The 18762-nt window shown below is 46.6% G+C and overlaps 1 protein-coding gene across 2 annotated transcripts in view; it reads right to left on the bottom strand.

The window, feature by feature from the left end:
* MCU (mitochondrial calcium uniporter) overlaps positions 1-18762 on the bottom strand; it is a 786648-nt gene that overhangs the window by 163989 nt on the left and 603897 nt on the right. For both annotated transcript variants that reach the window (XM_078643082.1, XM_078643083.1), the window contains one exon: positions 5338-5442. In XM_078643082.1, the coding sequence (XP_078499208.1) occupies positions 5338-5442 (105 nt within the window). The remainder of the gene's footprint in view (positions 1-5337; positions 5443-18762) is intronic.

Below are 18762 nucleotides of genomic sequence, written 5' to 3'. Positions count from 1 at the left end.
GAACAAAAGGTATGCATGGGACGTAAAAGAATAAAAGGGAAAATATATCTATGTATTGCATGTTTTGTGTGAGACAGTTCTGTGTAAAAGTTAGGCCAGGTTCAAAAAGTGGGTTGCTTTTTGATGGCCAGTGAATAAAAGTTGTACAAGAAGTGAAATACTGCCATGTGATTGGAGTCGACTACTCTGGCAATATTTGATCATAATCGAGATATACAGTGATGCAACACAACCAGTATCTGATATAACTACCTGAGAAAAGTAGATCTGGGCAGATTAAGTCAACTGAGGAAATTGCAATTCAAAGAAGAGTAGGAACAGTGAAAAGAGCAGTGTCAATCATCAGTTCCTCGTTACAGCAAGGGGTGTTTAATGGGGCAAGTATTGATGCAGAGAAAAATAAACTTCATCTAGAAAGGCAACATGAAGAGTGGCCGGGCACAAATCAGAGGATTATCACTCCCAAAGACTCCAAATCATCTCAGTGAACTGCTTACTATTAGTGTTAATTCATTTAGTAAATCACATTGAAAACTGTTTTGAATTAAGGGAATGGTCCCTCTCTTGGGCCAAAGTGCCCGTTCAATTGAGTACTTGCATTAAAAAAACGTAATGACGCAGTCATGAGAATACGGCCAAGCTGGTTTGGAGGTCACAAATCACTAGTAGACCCATCTGGATGTGTTGCAACTTACTACTTATTATTTACAGAATTTTACTTATACAGTCAAACCTAGCCACAAGGGAAGCAGAGCACAATGACATGGTTAACAAAAGAAAAAGTAACAGCAGGTACGACTGGAGCAGCACAACTGGAATCATGAATGAGTCCAGAATCTGGAGGAGTGCCGTCTAAGAAGCAGAGTCTGAAAGAGTTGGTTGATGAATTCCATCTGAATGCCAGGAGGGTGGGCTTGGCCTGATATGTTCCGGTACCGTTGTTCTAGGAGCCAACACAGCAAACGCTTGTTTTGCGGTTTTAGTTTTTTTTTTTGCGGAGACAATTTCCAGTACTAAGTAGATCTTACTCCTTGCTCATTTTAGGCCTCTTGAAAATGTTCTAACCTATATTTTAGATGAAGAAGGGAGGCCAGCATAAATGCAGAGTATTTTGGGGTGATCTGGTCTGTTTAGAACCAGAAATACTGCATTTCCTCGGTCGAGATGAGACAGGTTATAATGCTATCTTTATGTCCCATGCCGATGTGTAAGGTTTCAGACTTCTCACCAGTTGAAATGAGGCAGTTTAAGTTAGTTCAAAGATATGTTCAGACATATTGAGATTTTGATGAAAATTGAAGCCAAGACTACTGGCATATGGAAACAGAGCTATAGAGATTCCAGTTAGATCTAAAGTTCTGATCTGTTTTTAGACAATTTTTCTAAAACCAGTCTGGTATACAGGCAGGTGATCCACCTCATTAGCCCCAATTAGAAGGTCCTTTAATAATAATAATTATAATTATTAATATTATTATAATGAATAGTACTTTGCCTCCACAACCAGAAGAACTAGCAGTCTGCATGTGCTTGCCTACTTTAATCACCTCTCTTTTGTGTACAGGTGAAAGGGTGGAGCCCTTCAATGAATCCAGTGTTCTGTTTTTTTAAAACATCTGTTTATTAATTTTTGATCTTTGTTACGGTTACAATCAATATTGTATTGTATTGGGTGTATTTTCCAACAGTGATATAGTAGACTAACATTATTTCCTGTTACAATTGATTTGTTGGATACATACCTTACAGCTGCTTAATTATTCTTGATATTTTGGTATACCAGTAAGCATACATTGCCTATATTTAAATCTAAATTGGTTGTTTGCACATATTTAAGCCACCAAACAGATGCCTGTTACAACCGGTATTAACAAACAGTTACTTTTGAGCATTTTCCCTGGCTTTCCTTCAGTTACCCATCTCCCTCCACATTTCCTTACACATTATGGGAGATCTATATTGTGTGCTTCCGACCCGTGTCTCGGAGTGTTATATGAGCTGAGTAGGCATTGCGTGTGTCATCATGGTGCGCATGTTTATCAGTTAGTTAGCGTCTTCCAAGAAAACTCTGGCTTGTGGTGAGGGATGCATGATAACTATGCTTGATTGAGAACTGACAGCTGATTCAACATCTATACTATACAAAACATCAAAATTGGTTTGTATGCACAAGAAATAATGTTAGACTTGGTCCCCATAACAATGATAGAGCAACATGGCCAGTCTTAGCCAGTTACACACCATATCCAGAAATAGACAATCTGACAGCTCCAGAGCTAGGTATGCTATATACAGATCTGGGTAAAACAGATGTTCACCGCAATTAGTCAAGTGAGCAATGACAATAAATCCTACAATGGCTGCTGAAGCTGCACAACCACAATTGGCTACACCTGTAATTAATCCACAAACCATCAATGCAGTCATGGGTAAGATTCCAATCAGGTGGGAGGAACAATGGTGACTTCAGTTCAGACTCATATGACCCACTACCGCCCTGAGGTAGAATGTGTGAATTATACATTCAACTGAAAAATACATAATTTATCCCTTTTTAGATATACGGTTAGAATACAATTTTGTTACTTTTCCTCTTCATTTGGATTGATTTTGGGACAGTCTTTCTTGATCCTAATCAGACACTAGCTTCTAGAACGCTCTGCTGCTGAACTCGTCAACACACAGTGATAGACCTGTCCCATGTAAACATTTCTGCTATTCCAGTTCCTCATGGAATTGTTTGGGGTAACGCATTATATTCTATATTTGGACCAATTGAATTAATTCAAACTCCTTATGTGTTTAAAATTTCTCTGCATGACTTTATCAACCATACTACTATCTCTGAAGACTGGGACATTGATATAGTGTGTGGTCTTTCTTAGTTGTGATACTATGCAGGAAGGGTTTTGGTGCCATTCTCGAGAGACCAGAGAGATGTTCTTACTTATCTGCAGAAGCAGCACTTAGATGAGATGGATGAAGGATTTAAGCAAAAAGCTCAGGCTTCAAGTTGTGTTGGCTGTCTGCCTAGGACTTGAAGCAGACATTTCTCTTGAAAGAGGGGACTTAACCATACGCTTGTGCTTAAAATTGAAAATGTATGTGCAACCTACATTTTTTTTTCAGATTGTGTACCGGTCATATCATTTGATAATTAGCTAAACCAATGCAAGTTAGTTGTATTAAAAAAACACCTGAGCTAGACTAGATACAAATGCTTGTTGGATATGTTTATTTATGAAATAAAGCTTTTCAGAGACCAAAATGCAAAAAAAGCTACATTTTGCCGAAACGTGCAAATGAAATGGCTCAATTGAGATGATCACAGACCCTGAAGAATATAATGCATAAGAAACGTGGCAATACCGCATGCCAAAAATGAAAAACGACCAATTTGGCTGCTGCACACATCAAAAAGAGTAAAGAAAATTGGAAAATATATTTGTGGGCGTTAGAAGGAAAGTAACAGTAAACAAGAAAATATCAAATTGCCAAGAAAGGCAATCTACACCCTCAGAAAGTTCCTTTACTAGCTGATCCATTCAGGGGCATAATGCAGACCCCTGCTGTGCAAGGGAGGACCCCATTAAGCCTATGGATAGTGATGAAATGTGGGATTCTCTGGAGCTCCTGATCACCTTCTGCATGGGAAACCCATCATTGTATGTTACACCACTGATTCTATTACCCTATAAAACTGACTTCATTGCACAGTACTCAAATGCTTCTTATTCAATCACGCACTACACTGCCACTACTCACCAAGGAAGTAATAAAGAGGGTCATTGATCAACTTTCAGCACAGGACTAATGAAATTGACAAATGCCCAGTTTTTCTAAGCTGATGTAAGTGCAAATCCACCCAGAAGTGAGCAGAACTGCCCGCGAAGTAAGGCAGGCACATCAGTTCTAGGAAACTAAGAGTCTCTAGGAACTCTGGCGTGTACACAGTGGGGAAAGTAGGCAAAACAAACTTGAACAGATTCTGACTGAAGTCCCATTTACAAATTATGAACCCGTATTGAAAAATAACCAGCATGAAATCGCTTTTGTGTGCTCCCGGTAGAAGCAAGGATTAACAATCAAGTCCCATCAGAATCATAAAACCCTCCTTAGGAAAGATCAGCAACATTTACAAACATTGCCATCCATTGTTCACCAACTAGGAATCCCTAGACAACTGCACCTTACCTCAGACTCTTCAAACAGGTTTCAATGAGCCAGATCTTTGTGAGTTCATGGCCCCAGGCTTTGAAATTACCTCAGTCCACAAGAGAGAGTTCAATCAAAACACGTGGTTTAAAACACAGCACATTTCAAGCTTTTCTATGGAGTAATGGATGAAAACGTAAAAGAATCAACTACCCTTCTCATTAACCAAAGTTGACTTTTCATCTGCAAGTCCTTTCAGTTTTCTAAAAAGACCAAATAAAGAAAAACAGCACTTTAAAAACAAAAATTAATAATCTGCTAGGAGATTGCAAGTAGCCTGCAGCAGCTTGCACACTAAACCAGTCCCCTTTCAGTTTATGTTTATTCAAAACATAATGAAGTAGAAGCAAACTATTTTGGAAAAGGAGGAACCGGCAACAAAAAGGCCCACTAAGAAATATTCAGAAATGTAAATATTTCTAAACAAGGGAACAAGAGCACATACCGAAATCAGTAATTAAGGGCTGAATTGATGTCTGTCTTTTTACTGTAGAAACGTTTGGTCAGTAACTACTGTTGAGCATCCTACTAACTCACTGTTATTTGTTTTCTCCTGTATGGAAAAGGAATTCCATGCTTAGCCGCACAACAAACAGTATTATTTTCACAAGTTACATAAAAACAAACCAAAAGTCATTGCAATTTCCATGTTTAAATGGGTTTTTCATGAATCTTATCATTCCTGGCTACTGCAGTTGGGTTAAAGTTTGTATCTTTCAGATTTTGTTATTTAAACCTAAGATACTTTTACTGATAATTAAAGATCTCATTTTAAATATGATTCAAATGTTCATAATCACTAAAGAGTTAAGCAATCGATGCCAATTCATTTCACATGAAAATCGTTCATTCACCAGTTTAGTATATGTGTTTGTACTTATAACACAAATTACAGGAACATAATGTTATTCCACATATTCATCCTTCCAGCATAGTGATGAACATATAGCATTACAGGATTGCCACTTGAAGCTTTTTTAATCCCGGTGCTTAGTTTGTGCCAGAAAGTAAATAAATTCTATTTTGTTGTAATAAATTAAAACAGATGTAGCAGTAAAGATAGCGGTCACTGAGATGTAATACCAAGGTTATACTGGTTATCGAACGAACAGTAAAATGTACCTCTCATTGGTGGGCGCACATGGTAGGTGAAGTCATTAATGGATAATTTGAAATCATCTAGTAGGAGGATGTCGATACCCGTTGAGGAGGCTATCCGCGTTCCGTCTGAAAATTGAATAATAATAATGAGACGATTTCAAGTGAATTTGCGCACAATTAACTTACAAATAAACACAAATCAAGCATTAGTAAACTGCTATGTAGTACCATGGTAGAGCTGTAAAGTACCTGAAAGTAAAGGACTGTTCGAATATCAATATTATTACATTTTTAGTAGCATATACAAGACATTAACATGTCATACAGCATTTCAACACACCTCCAATCTCATATCCACATTTTACCTTCCACAAAGCCATTCATAACACTATCCTTCAGATTATACTGTTAGTCCAGTCATACTGTTATTCCAGTCACATCTCTCCGTCTCAACCTGTTGTCTCATTATCCATTTTGACCCTGATCTCAATTATGTGCAATTTCTGCAAGATACCGTGCCACCTATACAGATTTTTAGACTGGCCATTCGTAGCAATGCAGCACTTCACTAAAACTATTCCTAATTCTTTGACCCACACTTTGACGAACACTGAGTATTCACACCATAAAGTGAGAATTTTTTGTGTGCGAGTTCTAAATTCTGTTTGTCATTCTTGTCTAGGGGCAGCTTTATGAAGAAGTTGACTTTTTTAGCAGCCCTTTCATTTAAAAGGAGTTATAGAAACAACTTGTGATCCGAAGATGTCGGAATTGATTGTTTTTATAGACATGGAAATATTTATTTGCTAGCTCTCAAGTCTTCACAATCCCTCCTGTTAACACATCCTTTATTGTGAAGCACCAAACCCCATACCCCTTCAATGTCTCTCAATTCCTGGTAAAAAGTCTGGGTTTTTCCAACAATAATGTGAAGGGTAAAAACAATGATAACCCAAACCGTGCACTCATCTGATCAAACACTATAAGAGTTGCCCTAACCACTGGGGAGGTGTATAATCTAACCTCCCGATACTGCCTCTGGATCCAAGGAACTTCTTTTAACACACATACAGCTAGCATATGATCTACACATTTGGTTATTTAGGGGTTTCTGTGGTTTGGTACTTATTAGTAAGGAGTATGTAAATTAGAAGGTCTGGTGCCCCAGCTTCTGGATTTCTAGTTGGGATCTTTGCTGGGTCTCTGCAGACATTCCACAATGCTCTTGCATTTTTCAGATCCAGGAGATGAAAGAAGTTGCGGACAATAATGACTCAATTTACGGTCAGAGCTTTTGTGGCTGTGTGTTGGCCATCAAATCGTGTGGTTTCTCTCTTGAACAAGGCTTTGCAAAGGGAGTAATTGCGATTTAAAGCAGGACAGAGATTTCATCTACCAACAGACAATTGTCATGAGTCGCAAAGCAGGAGGTTCAGTGTGTTATTCTCTTTGTGATCTCTTTTTACAGCTCCCCCAAAGAAGAACTACCCCTCCTTATGCGAGTCTTGTTTTGCCCCAAGACTTAAGGGGTGTGTTCAATTTATCCACCAATCCATGGGCAGAAATGTGCTCCCTCCACTATACAGAGCATAGGTGAGGATATTTAGTGTGAGGGAGAAGGTGCGTAAACATGGCTACAGCTGTGAAGTGCATGGAGCAGGGTGTGCAGAGCATGGAAGAGGAACAAAAGACACGTTTTTGTACCACAATAATGCAGGTTCCTGAATGCTGTGGTCTCCTACAACATCGCTGGAAAACCAAAAACACATGGACTCCTAATTCTGCTTTAGCTTGGACTTTAGCATCCATTCACTTACATATTTTTCCCTGGTCACCTTAGGAAATCGGAGGATCTGAACAGATACATTTCCTCAAAACTACCTCTTCTGTTTGAGATATAGGTCCTAGAACAAATACACAACCAGGATACAGCAAGGGTCAAGTAATCAAGAGAAAAACATTTGCATGAACGAGTGAAGCAATGTGCCAGAAAGGCATTACTCCCATTTACAAAAACCGCTGTATGTAATTTATGTTAGGAAACACAGAGGGTCCCACTAGCTAACCACAAAGGTGGTTGTTATTAATCTGTTGGTGCCCCAACTTGCTTTCAACGATACCAATCTCATATTGTGAGATTGGTATCGTTGAAAGCAAGTTGGGGCACCAACAGATTAAAAACAACCACCTTTGTGGTTAGCTAGTGGGACCCTCTGCGTTTCCTATCACTATTCCCCTGGTCCCAGAATAAGAAGATAAGGGGGCCTCCTTTATTTTATATGTAATTTATGTTATACATTTGAGTGCTTACAGTGACAATTTTGTTGTGGGACCTGCTGGTGAGAGTTCGCCATTGACCGTTCTATCCACCCACAATAACCAAATTGCCGACTGAATTACCAAATCATACAAGCAGAAGATGCTTGAGAAAAAAAGTTTCAAACGTAGGTAGCAATTTCAAACATCAGAAAACAAGGTTAGCCAATCAAAACTTTTATACATTTGCTTGTTTGAATGTTCACTACCATTAAGTAGAATGCGCAAAAGCAGTAAAATAATGTTGAAGATAAAAGGTAATTATAGCTATCCACAATACATGAGATTGCTCTTAATTGGCCTGGGCCAGGAGTCATGATAGGGTACCATAAAAACTGGAGCAAATTATCAGTGAAAACTGTATTTCCTGAAAGTTTGGTGAGATAGGAAAATCTATTTAAATACCCTTCCGGAGAAGTGCAAAATTAAATCCACAAGTTATGAATATATGAACAAGGTCAAATTAGACGGCTCAGTCTATCAGACAAAATGGGGGTATCGCTGGTAGATTCCTGTGCAAAAAGAAACCCAGAACACACACATGCTAGATCTCTAGCTTTAAGTTCTAAACAATGGGCATTCAAGTTTAAATGTAAGCATATATACTGTTGAGCACCAGGAACACGATGAGATGTAGATTGATTATCCCTTCTAAGGGCAGCAGTCTGTGCCGTATTCCCTTTGTTAAAAGATAGCCTTCACTGTTGCATTAGGTTTCTGATGAGCCTTTATGTTGGTAATTAACCGTGACTTCACAACTGTTATGAAGTGCTTTTTGGTAGCTAGATGGACCAAAAAGATCTAACCATCAACACTTTTACATCTCTACAATCTGCAAAAAGGCACTCATTTTATTTAAATGATAAAGCCAGAAAACCTCTACGAAAAATTACATGTCTCCAAGAAAAAGAAAACATTATTAAAACAAAAAATAATGTACAACACAAGTATACACAGCTGACACACAAGTGTCAAAAACGTGTAGGTAGTAGGTTGAAGAAGCTTCATGGAAATCTTAGGAAATTACAAGGACAGCAAGGTGCCTAGAAAAACCAAACCGGCTTAAACGTGAACTACTGCAAAAAAGAGGAAACTTATAATGTTTACTTTATGTTGCAAAAACCAGCAGCATAACATTAATAATCACGTACAAAGCAAACACACCCTCATTGCTACAACATTTCTACTGACCACAGGTAACATCTGACTAGACATTTGAGTGTTAAGAGAAACTACGCAGTGTCTCAGTAGACTGGTTTGCACAGTATCGTAGTAAGTCGTTTCTTCAAGATGATTGGAAAAATCCCTTTTCAAAAAGTAGCAGATTAACAAATGCTAAGCCCAACTTCGATTTCCCGTCTATAAGTAGTGAAATATGCTATAAGAATCAAATAAGATTTACAACTGGACTTTGAAGAGAATAAAAGGTAATGGGCACGAGTCACTGACTATGCAGCAGAGGCGTCAGCAAGAATTATTTTAATTACAAATATTTCCTTTGGAATTGTGGTTTTTTTTAATTGTTTTTTAAAAATCAGAGCTCACCTGTGGTAATAAATTAGCTTGAGGTCTTTGTTCTGAAAAGCACATTGGAATATATGGTACATCATATTTATACACTAAAAACATTTTGAAACGAAGCAAAGAAAAGAGTTGTTTGTGTTAGGAATAAGCTAACAACGATTGGGGTAAGGTCGGGGATTTGAGACAATCCACTCCCATGGATACTTGTTTCAATTGACTTCTCATACTACTACACCTTTACACACGAGGCTCAAGACATCTTTTCTTTTTTCGATCCTACAGAAGCCATTGTTATTTTTGACTGGAAGCAAATGTAAATATTTTGGGCAGAGATATATAACCCTTGTTTCATATCTACCTGTTCATTAATATGTGTAGAAAATGAAAATTTTTCCTAGCTAACGTAACAGAAAGTTTCAATTCTATTAAGGACTCGGAGGCGAGGATTATGCCTTCTTACTTCACTTTTACTCCATAAGCAGCACGAAGGTAACAAAAAACTACTTTTCCCATAAACCATAGGGAAAACGTAGTCAAAGAAACAATCATGACAACAACCAATCATGAACAGAGACAATGTCCAAACAGGGGGAACCAGCCCAACATAGTCCTTTGCTAGTGTCAATTTTTCCTCTTTCTGAGCACAACAACAGCTGGTCCGCACTCTTCAGACATCTTGCTTTTGGGCATCAGAACCTGTAGAGAACAGGGACACGTTACCCAGAGAACACAGAGCCAACTCATTACAGAGTAAACCAGTTACAATCAACATGCAGAAACATATTCCATGGAAAACTGTTACTTACTACCTTACGGGGAGGGATCTCCTCCTGGAGCGATGGGCGGGATAATCCTCGCCTCAGAGTCCTTAATAGAATTGAAACTTTCCGTTACGTTAGCTAGGAAATTTTTCATTCTATGTCAGGACTGGAGGCGAGGATTATGCTGGTTCAAAGCTTGCCCACAACCAGTTGCGCCATATTTAGAACTGGTTTGAAGTAGAACCTCTTAAAGGTAGGTCCGAAGACCAATCTGCTGCATTAAGGATATCTTCCAGGCGTGCGCCCAATCCAAATGCCTTCGAGTCCTTTGCTCCGCGAGAAGAGTGTGCACCAAAATGCCGCAAACTTATGCCAGCCTCCTGCATAACCCACCTAACCCATCTGGCAATCGTGGGTGAGGAAACTGCCTTAAAGGGCTTCCGGAGCGATATAAGAAGCGGACGCTCTCCAGGGGGACGGAATTCCTCCGTCATTTCTTCATACGCCTTGAGACATTTAACCACGCACAACTTCGGCGAGTCTGGAAACGCCAGGTACGAAATAACTCTGGTATGACATTTAGTGCGTCGCAGAAGGGTAAAGGTTACTCCCTCAGGAGAGAAAATCCTTCCAGTAATGTCCAAGGCCTGGACATCAGAGACATGTCGGCACAAAATCAGGCAGAGGAGCATAGCTAATTTTGCAGGAAGCTCCTTCCGAGACAGAAACCGGTTAGGTTGCCAGGATAGAAAAAGGTTCAGAACCTGATTGACATCCCAGAGGGAGTAGTAACGAGGCTCAGGGGCAAGGACAGTCGCACACCCCGTAAGAGCTTGCAAACCAGGGGGTGTTCCCCAACCGGGGTCCCATTGACTTGAACATGACCAGAGGAAATCGCTGACCTAAATCTATTTTTGGATCGGTAAGAAAGGCCATCAGAAGCTAGCTGCGCCAAGAAATTCACCACGGCAACAACGTCGGCGACCAAGGGATCGTAACCCCGTCGCAGACACCAACAGGACCATCTGCCCCATGTGGACCGGTATCATTTAACTGTACTGTCCACCCAGGCTTTGGAAATGAGGTCCTCAGCCTCTCTCGAAAGGCCCGGGGTTTCCCATCTGCCCCGGAAATCCGCCATGCCATGAGAAACAGAGAGCCCGCTAACACCAGCGGGTGAGGATTCCCTTCCGGATTCGTGAGCAGAGCTGGAAACTGGAGGAGTAGGATTGGAAAATCCCAAGAAAGTTCCAGAAGAACTGGAAACCACACTTCCGACCTCCACAGGGGGGAAATCAAAACCAGATCCGCCCCCTGCCTGTGAATCTGAGCCGAAGAGCGCATTATCATCGCAAATGGAGGAAACGCGTACCCCTGTTCCAGACTCCAATCCTGGAGAAAAGCATCTGTGGCCGCAGCCGAGGGGTCCGGCCTCCAGCTGAAGAACCGGGGGGTCTGGTGGTCCAGACGGGACACAAACAAATCCGCTGATAACGGACCCTAATGATCGCTCAAGGCTGCAAAGACGGTTCAGTCCAGCATCCACATGCTGGAGTCCTGGAAGTGGCGTGACTGGAAGTCCGCCTCGAAGTTGTCCCGACCCGGCAGGTACTCTGCCATTACCGAGATCTGACTGTCCAGGCAATACTGCTTAAAACTTGCCGCTAGATCCGAGATGGGTTTTGATTTGGTGCCCCCATGTGGTTCACATACCGGACCGCCGAAACGTTGTCCATCTTCAGGAGGACGCAGGACTGCACTAAGTCTCTCGTCCAACACCATACGGCAAAGGAACCTGCCAGAAGCTCCAGACAGTTTATGTGTAATTTCTGTTCTTCTGGAGACCACAAACCTCCTGTGGACAAATCTCCGCAGCGCGCACCCCAGCCGAGCCTGCTGGCATCGGACTCGATCACAAGATCTGGGGTAGAGGCGAAGATCGCGTGCCTGTTCCAGGCCTCCATATGGTCTAACCACCATCGAATCTCGGCTCTCACTTCGGGAGTCAGGGCAACCTTGTGAGAGTAAGGGTACCCCTTCCGGAGGAAGTACGCTTTGAGGCGCTGCAGAGCCCTGTAATGCAGGGGCCCCGGAAAGATGGCCTGAATCGAGGCCAACAAAAAAGGCACACCACCCGCGCAATCTGACGGAGGGATACTTGGTGGGTGGCCAGAACACAACGCAACTCGTGACGGATCTTGGAAATTTTCCTGGCCGGGAGGCTGAGAGTAGATGACGTTAAGTCGATGACGAACCCCAAGAAGGTAAGAGACTGGGTTGGCTGTAACAAGGACTTGTCCCTGTTGATCACAAAACCTAGGCTTTGTAGGAGGGCAACAGCCATCTGAAGCTGAGCCTCCAGGCGACGAGGGCACAAAGCCATCAAGAGGAGGTCGTCTAAATACACAATTATTTTGACCCCTATGGCCCTCAAAAACTCCACCGCCGGCTTGAGGACCTTTGTAAAACACCAAGGCGCCGACGAGAGGCCGAGTGGGAGGGAGGTGAACTCGTACACGCGGCCTCCCAACGTGAACTGCAGGAACTTCCTGTGTGGAGGAAAAATGGGGACCACCAAATAAGCATCCTTGAGGTCCAAGCGGACCATCCAGTCGCCGGAGCGTGATACATCTCGAAGGAGGTGAATGCCCTCCATTTTGAAATGGCGGTAAACCAGCCATTAGTTGAATTCGCTTACGTTTATGACAGGCCTCTTGCCGCCGTCCGTCTTGTCTACTAGGAAAATATTGCTCAAAAACGCTTCCGGGTGGCAGACAGAGGAAGATGGCGCCCTTGTGCAGAAGCGAGGCGACCTCTGCGTCCACAAGGGCGGCATTTGAAGCTGAATGGGACGAGGGGGGGGGGGGGGTTGCACTGGGGACCCCATGAATTCTATTTGAAACTCCCGGACCGTCTGGAGAACCCACGCAACATGAGTGAGAGACAACCAAGCATGGAAGCAACTTGCCAACCGCCCCCCTATTTATGACGAGGGGTTTGAATTGGAGGCACCTCAACAGAATCCGCTTCCTTTGCCTCTGCATCCTCTCGTAGGATAGAAGTTTCCGAAGCGGGACTGGTCCTGCTGTTGTCTGGAGCCTTTCTGGTTACCCTGCTGGTGACCTCCACCGGCAGAGCGACCCCTGCCTCAGCCGGCCCAGTGAAAAACACAGGGAAAAACCTTGCGAATTGCGGACTGTGCCCTATCCAGGGAAGTAAAGGTGTTCATGAATTTGCCGAGCTCCTTCACGAAGTGCTCACTAAACAGACCTCCTTGAGCCACGGCCCCAGCCTCAGTGTCCGCGAGGTCACTCAACTTCGGGTTGATCTTTATGAGAAGCGACCGGCGGCGCTCTGTGGAGAGGGCACAATTGGCATTGCCCAAGAATATAACAACTAGTTGAGCCCAGTTAGAGAGGATGTCAAGGGAAATAGTGGAGCCGGACTCCTTGGCCTCCTCGGCCATGTCCAAGATCTTTGCAGCTGGGCCGAGGGCATCCAGAAGCTTGTCCTGGCAAGCTCTCCAGGACCTATTGATCCCCTTTTTTGGATCGCGAATAAACTTCTGAAAGAAAGTATGCATCCTGGGGTCAATCTCCGTGGTAAGGGCTACTTTACCCTCCAAGGAAGGACGGGGACATTCCGCCCGCAAACAATTCCGGGCCTCCTTTTTCAAAGGACGGCGAATGTGCTCTGCCACATAAGCGGCCACCTTCTCCCCTGGGACCCACTCCGAAGAGCGCGGATGAACAATATCGTTTGGTTCCAACATGTCCGAGGTGACCGGAGGGGGAACTGCTGGGCGGGGGGGGGAGGCCAAGACCCAGAAGGACCTGGGTCCGTGTCAGGATCACCAGAGTTTTCGGATCCTTAGGCTGGGAGTTTGAGGGAGGGGGAGGGGGAGGGGGGAGAGGCGTGAGGCGTGGTCGGTTGTACTGCCCGACTATCCAAAAAACCCCAACGTGGGAGCTCAAAAGCGTCTGAATCGACCCTAGGAACCCGGGCACGTTTGGCCGGAGGGGAACCAATCAGGACGGAGACAGGAGGGGCAACTGGCGTTGATGAAGCCCCAATGCGCTGTTCAGGGCGCGAGAATGCATCATTAATCTAGCGGGATAGTCTGTCTTCCAAGGGAGATATAACCTGGCCAAGAGCCTGATAAATGGAGGAATCGACAGCGTCGTGAAAGGCATCCCCCCAGGGCATCTCTGCAAGGGGATCCTCCTCCTCAGGATATTCGTTGTAATATTCCATGACTGGAAGTAGGTAGGGAAAGGTACAGGAATGGCAGCCTTACAGGCCTGGGCAGGGCCGTATGAATAGGAAAGCTGGGTGGCAGCTGAATTCAAAGGAGGTAGGGTAATACCGCAATTAACTGGGTTCGAGCCTCAGGGGACACCTGCTGGCAGCAACTAATATAAGCACTCACCACCTTGCCAAAGGGGCGCCCACCGGTCTGGGCCTTGTCCCCTATGAAGCCTAGTGACAGGCAATACAAGACCTCACCCGAGGCGTTATTGGTGAAGAACAAGTTACTTACCTTCGGTAACGATATATCTGTAAGAAACAGTAGTTAGTATTAGATTCCTTACCTTAGAATATCCCCAGGCGTCAGTCTGGATCCGGAAACTTTTGCGTAGCAGTACCCCTGCGCGTCGGTAGGCGTCGTCTGCAGGCGTCCCCTGCGGCTCCGCGTCGTCGGCGTCGTGCGCCGTGATGACGTCGCTGGAGTATATAGACGCCGCCTCCGCGCGCTGACGTCAGTTCTTTGCACACAGCTTTTCCGCGCCAGAACACGCAGAGCCATGTGAGAACCAACACTGGTGCCATTTGAAAACTAGGGCCCTGAAAGGGATGTCCTTAACCCTAGGTATCAGTTCGCAGAACGGGGAGGATGGGTGGGGCGGTAAGGAATCTAATACTAACTACTGTTTCTTACAGATATATCGTTACCGAAGGTAAGTAACTTGTTCATCTGAAAGAAACAGGTTAGTATTAGATTCCTTACCTTAGAATAGATACCCCAGCAATACCAACCCCGGTGGTGGGTCTGCGAACCAATACAACCTACACCAGAAAGTCCTGGAGGACCGAACGGCCAAAGAAGCCATCCCTCCGGACTTGACTGTCCAGGCAGTAGTGCCTCGCAAAGGTGTGCAGCGAGGCCCACGTGGCCGCCTGGCAAATGTCCTGCAAAGGGACTCCCCGGCCCAGGGCAGTAGTAGCCGCCGTGGCCCGAGTGGAATGGGCCCTCAGCCCAACAGGAGGCTCCTTCCGAGCCAAAGAGTAGCATGCTTTGATGCACAGGACGACCCACCGAGAGATGGTCCGTTTCTGTACCGCCCTTCCCTTCTTCTCACCCACGTAGCCAACAAACAGTTGGTCATCCACCCGGAACTGGCGTGTGCGATCCATATAGAATGAAAGCGCACGTTTTGGGTCCAGACGATGGAGCCGCTCTTCATCCTTTGAAGGATGCGGAGGCGGGAAGAAGGAGGGCAAGGTGATGGACTGCCCAATGTGAAAAGCAGAGACTACCTTGGGCAGGAAAGAAGGTCTAGTCCGAAGAACCACCTTATCAGGATGAACAGACAAGAAAGGAGGTTGAATAGAAAGAGCCTGGAGCTCACTCACTCTCCTGGCAGAGGTGATGGCTACCAGGAAGGCCGTCTTTAAGGTGAGAAGACGGAGAGGACAGGAATGAAGGGGCTCAAAGGGAGCGCACATCAGGAAAGTCAAAACCAGGTTCAAGTCCCACTGAGGCATCACGAACGGAGTTGGAGGATACATGTGCGTGATGCCCTTCAAGAATCTTAACACAATAGGGGACTTGAACAAAGATGGCTGATCAGGTAGCCTCAAGAAGGCGGAAAGGGCAGAAAGATAGCCCTTGATAGTGCCCAGAGCAGAGCCCTGCTGGGCAAGGGAAAGGAGGAAGAGGAGAACCTCAGACAGAGGGGCAGAAAGGGGATCCACAGCCTTTGCTGTGCACCATGCCACAAATCTGTTCCACCGGCAGGCGTATACCGACTTTGTGGAGGGACGCCTGGCTGCCAGAATGACATCACAGACTTCAGGAGGCAAGTCAAATGAAATGGCCTCAACTGTCGCCGCTCAATCTCCACGCATGGAGGTGGAGACTGGACAGGTTCGGGTGGAGGACCGTCCCCTGCTGCTGCGACAGAAGGTCCTCCTGAAGGGGCAGGCGGATCGAGGGACCGACTGTCATGCTGAGTAGCTCGGGATACCAGTACCTTCGAGCCCAGTCCGGAGCCACAAGGATAACTTGGGCCCGGTCGCGCCTGATCTTCTTCAGCACTCTGGGCAGAAGTGGTATAGGCGGAAAGGCGTACAACAGACCGCAACTCCACTCGCGCCGAAAGGCGTCGCCGAGCGAGTGCCGTCTTGGAAACTCCAACGCGCAGAACTGATGACATTGCGCGTTCTCTTCTGTGGCGAATAGATCTAACCAAGGCTCTCCCCATTGCTGAAAGAGGCCTCTCGCCACATCCGAGTTCAGACGCCATTCGTGATCCACCGAGCACCGACGGCTGAGTTCGTCCGCCCTGGCGTTCAGAGAACCTGCCAGGTGTTGAACCGTCAGAGTCACGCCCTGACGTTCCAGCCATTGCCAGAGGCGCAGAGCCTCCTGGCAAAGGGTCCACGACCCCACACCGCCCTGTTTGTTGCAGTACCACATGGCGGTGGTGTTGTCCGTGAACACCTGCACTACACTCCCGTTGACAAAGGGGAGGAATGCCTTCAGTGCTAGGCGAATCGCCCGCAGCTCCAACATGTTGATATGGAGCCGGGACTCCGCCGGAGACCAGAGGCCTCTGATCTCCGCCTCTCCCAAGTGGCCACCCCAGCCTTGGAGGGACGCGTCCGTCACAACCACGTGCTCCGGTTGGGGAAGGGAGAGGGATCTGCCCCTGACCCAATCGCGGTCCGTAAGCCACCACTGCAACTGTCTCGCAGTGCCCTCCGAGATCAGGCATGGTCGGATAGGTTGCCCTGATGCTGGGCCCACTGAAACTTCAGGTCCCACTGCAGAGCCCGCATCCGCCATCTGGCGTGATGCACCAGAAGGATGCAGGAGGCCATCAGCCCCAGAAGCCGCAGCGTCAACCTGACCGAAACCCGGGATAACGGCTGAAAGATGGGAATCAGAGCCTGAATATCCCGGACCCGCCGTTCCGGAGGATAAACCCGAAACTGCGCCGAGTCGAGAACCGCTCCGATGAAAAGGAGCTTTTGAGAGGGACACAGGTGTGATTTCGGCACATTGATGGAAAACCCCAGCTCGTGCAGGAGGTCTGCCGTCATCTGAAGGTGGTGGACGACTGTCTGGGGCGAGCCCGCCTTCAACAGCCAGTCGTCGAGGTAGGGGAAGACTGAAACCCCTAACCGGCGCAGATGAGCTGCGACCACCGCCATCACTTTCGTGAACACCCGTGGGGCGCTGGTAAGGCCGAACGGGAGCACGATAAACTGAAAGTGCTCGTGGCCTACCGTGAACCGCAGGTAACGCCGGTGGGCCGGCAGGACGGGGATGTGAAAATACGCATCCTGCAAGTCCAACGCTACCATCCAGTCTTGTGGGTCTAGAGCAGCCAAGACCTGAGCCAAAGTCAACATCTTGAACTTCTCCTTCCGGAGGAAGCCGTTGACGTTCCGTAGATCCAAGATAGGACGCAGGCCTCCCTTGTCCTTCTTGGGTACCAGAAAGTAGTGGGAGTAGCAACCACACCCTACTTCTGGCCCAGGAACGCGCTCGATGGCCCCCTTGGCCAAGAGGGCCGTAACTTCCTCCTGCAGAAGTGTCAAGTGGTCCCCCGACACACGGTGGTTCTGCGGTGGCATGGCTGGAGGAGTGGACTCGAAGGGGAGGGCATAGCCCCTTCGGACAAGCTGCAGCACCCACCTGTCCGATGTTATCGCGCGCCAGCGGGAGTGGTGATGGCGAACCCTGCCACCCACTGGCGTCACGTGAGCCCGAAAGCTCGGACTAGGAAGGCTTGGATGCAGCAGCGGAGGGAGGCGTGGACTGACCACGCCGCTGGCCTCTACCGCCACCACGGCGGAAACCACGGCCGCCACCGCGCTGGGGAGCGTTCTGCGTCGCGTGGCTGGCAGCACGTGTGGGACCTCCCCTCCCTTGGCCACGAAAGGGCCGAAACGAACCCGTCTGCTGGCGCTGGGTCGAAAGACCCAAGGACTTGGCCGTGACCCTGGAGTCCTTGAAGCGCTCCAGCGCGTGGTCCGCTTTGTCACCAAACAGGCGACTGCCATCAAATGGCATGTCCATGAGTGAATTTTGGACGTCTGGCGAGAAGTTGGCAGATCTCAGCCAAGCATGGCGACGAATCGCCACCGTTGTGGACATCGCCCGTCCCAGCGAGTCGGTCGTGTCGAGACCACAACGGATCGAGTACCGCGCCGCATCCCGGCCTTCAACTAAGGCCCGGGTGAGCTTGTCCCGCACCTCCTGGGGACATTGCGGCAGACACTCCTCGACCGTATCCCACAGGGAGTGGGTGTAGCGGCCCAAGAGGCACGCGGTATTACAAGACCGCAGTCCAGCGCTCAAAGAGGAAAAGACATTTTTACCAAATTGGTCATACCGCTTTGATTCCCTATCGGGCGGAGCCGACGGAAATGCGGACTGCGAAGTGGAGGCCTGGATCACCAGACTCTCCGGGGAGGGATGGGTGGATAAAAAGGCAGGGTCGTCCGAGCATGGACGGTGACGCCTTGCGACATTCCGGTCAACCGGCGCACCAGAAGCGGGCCTGGACCAGGTGCCCAAAAGGACATCCGACAGGGCCTCATTAAACGGCAGCAG

This window comes from Lissotriton helveticus, chromosome 5_1, assembly GCF_964261635.1.
Source record: "Lissotriton helveticus chromosome 5_1, aLisHel1.1, whole genome shotgun sequence".
NCBI lineage: Eukaryota > Metazoa > Chordata > Amphibia > Caudata > Salamandridae > Lissotriton > Lissotriton helveticus.
Note: the sequence above shows the minus strand (reverse complement) of the source record. Positions and strands in the feature narration are given on the sequence as shown.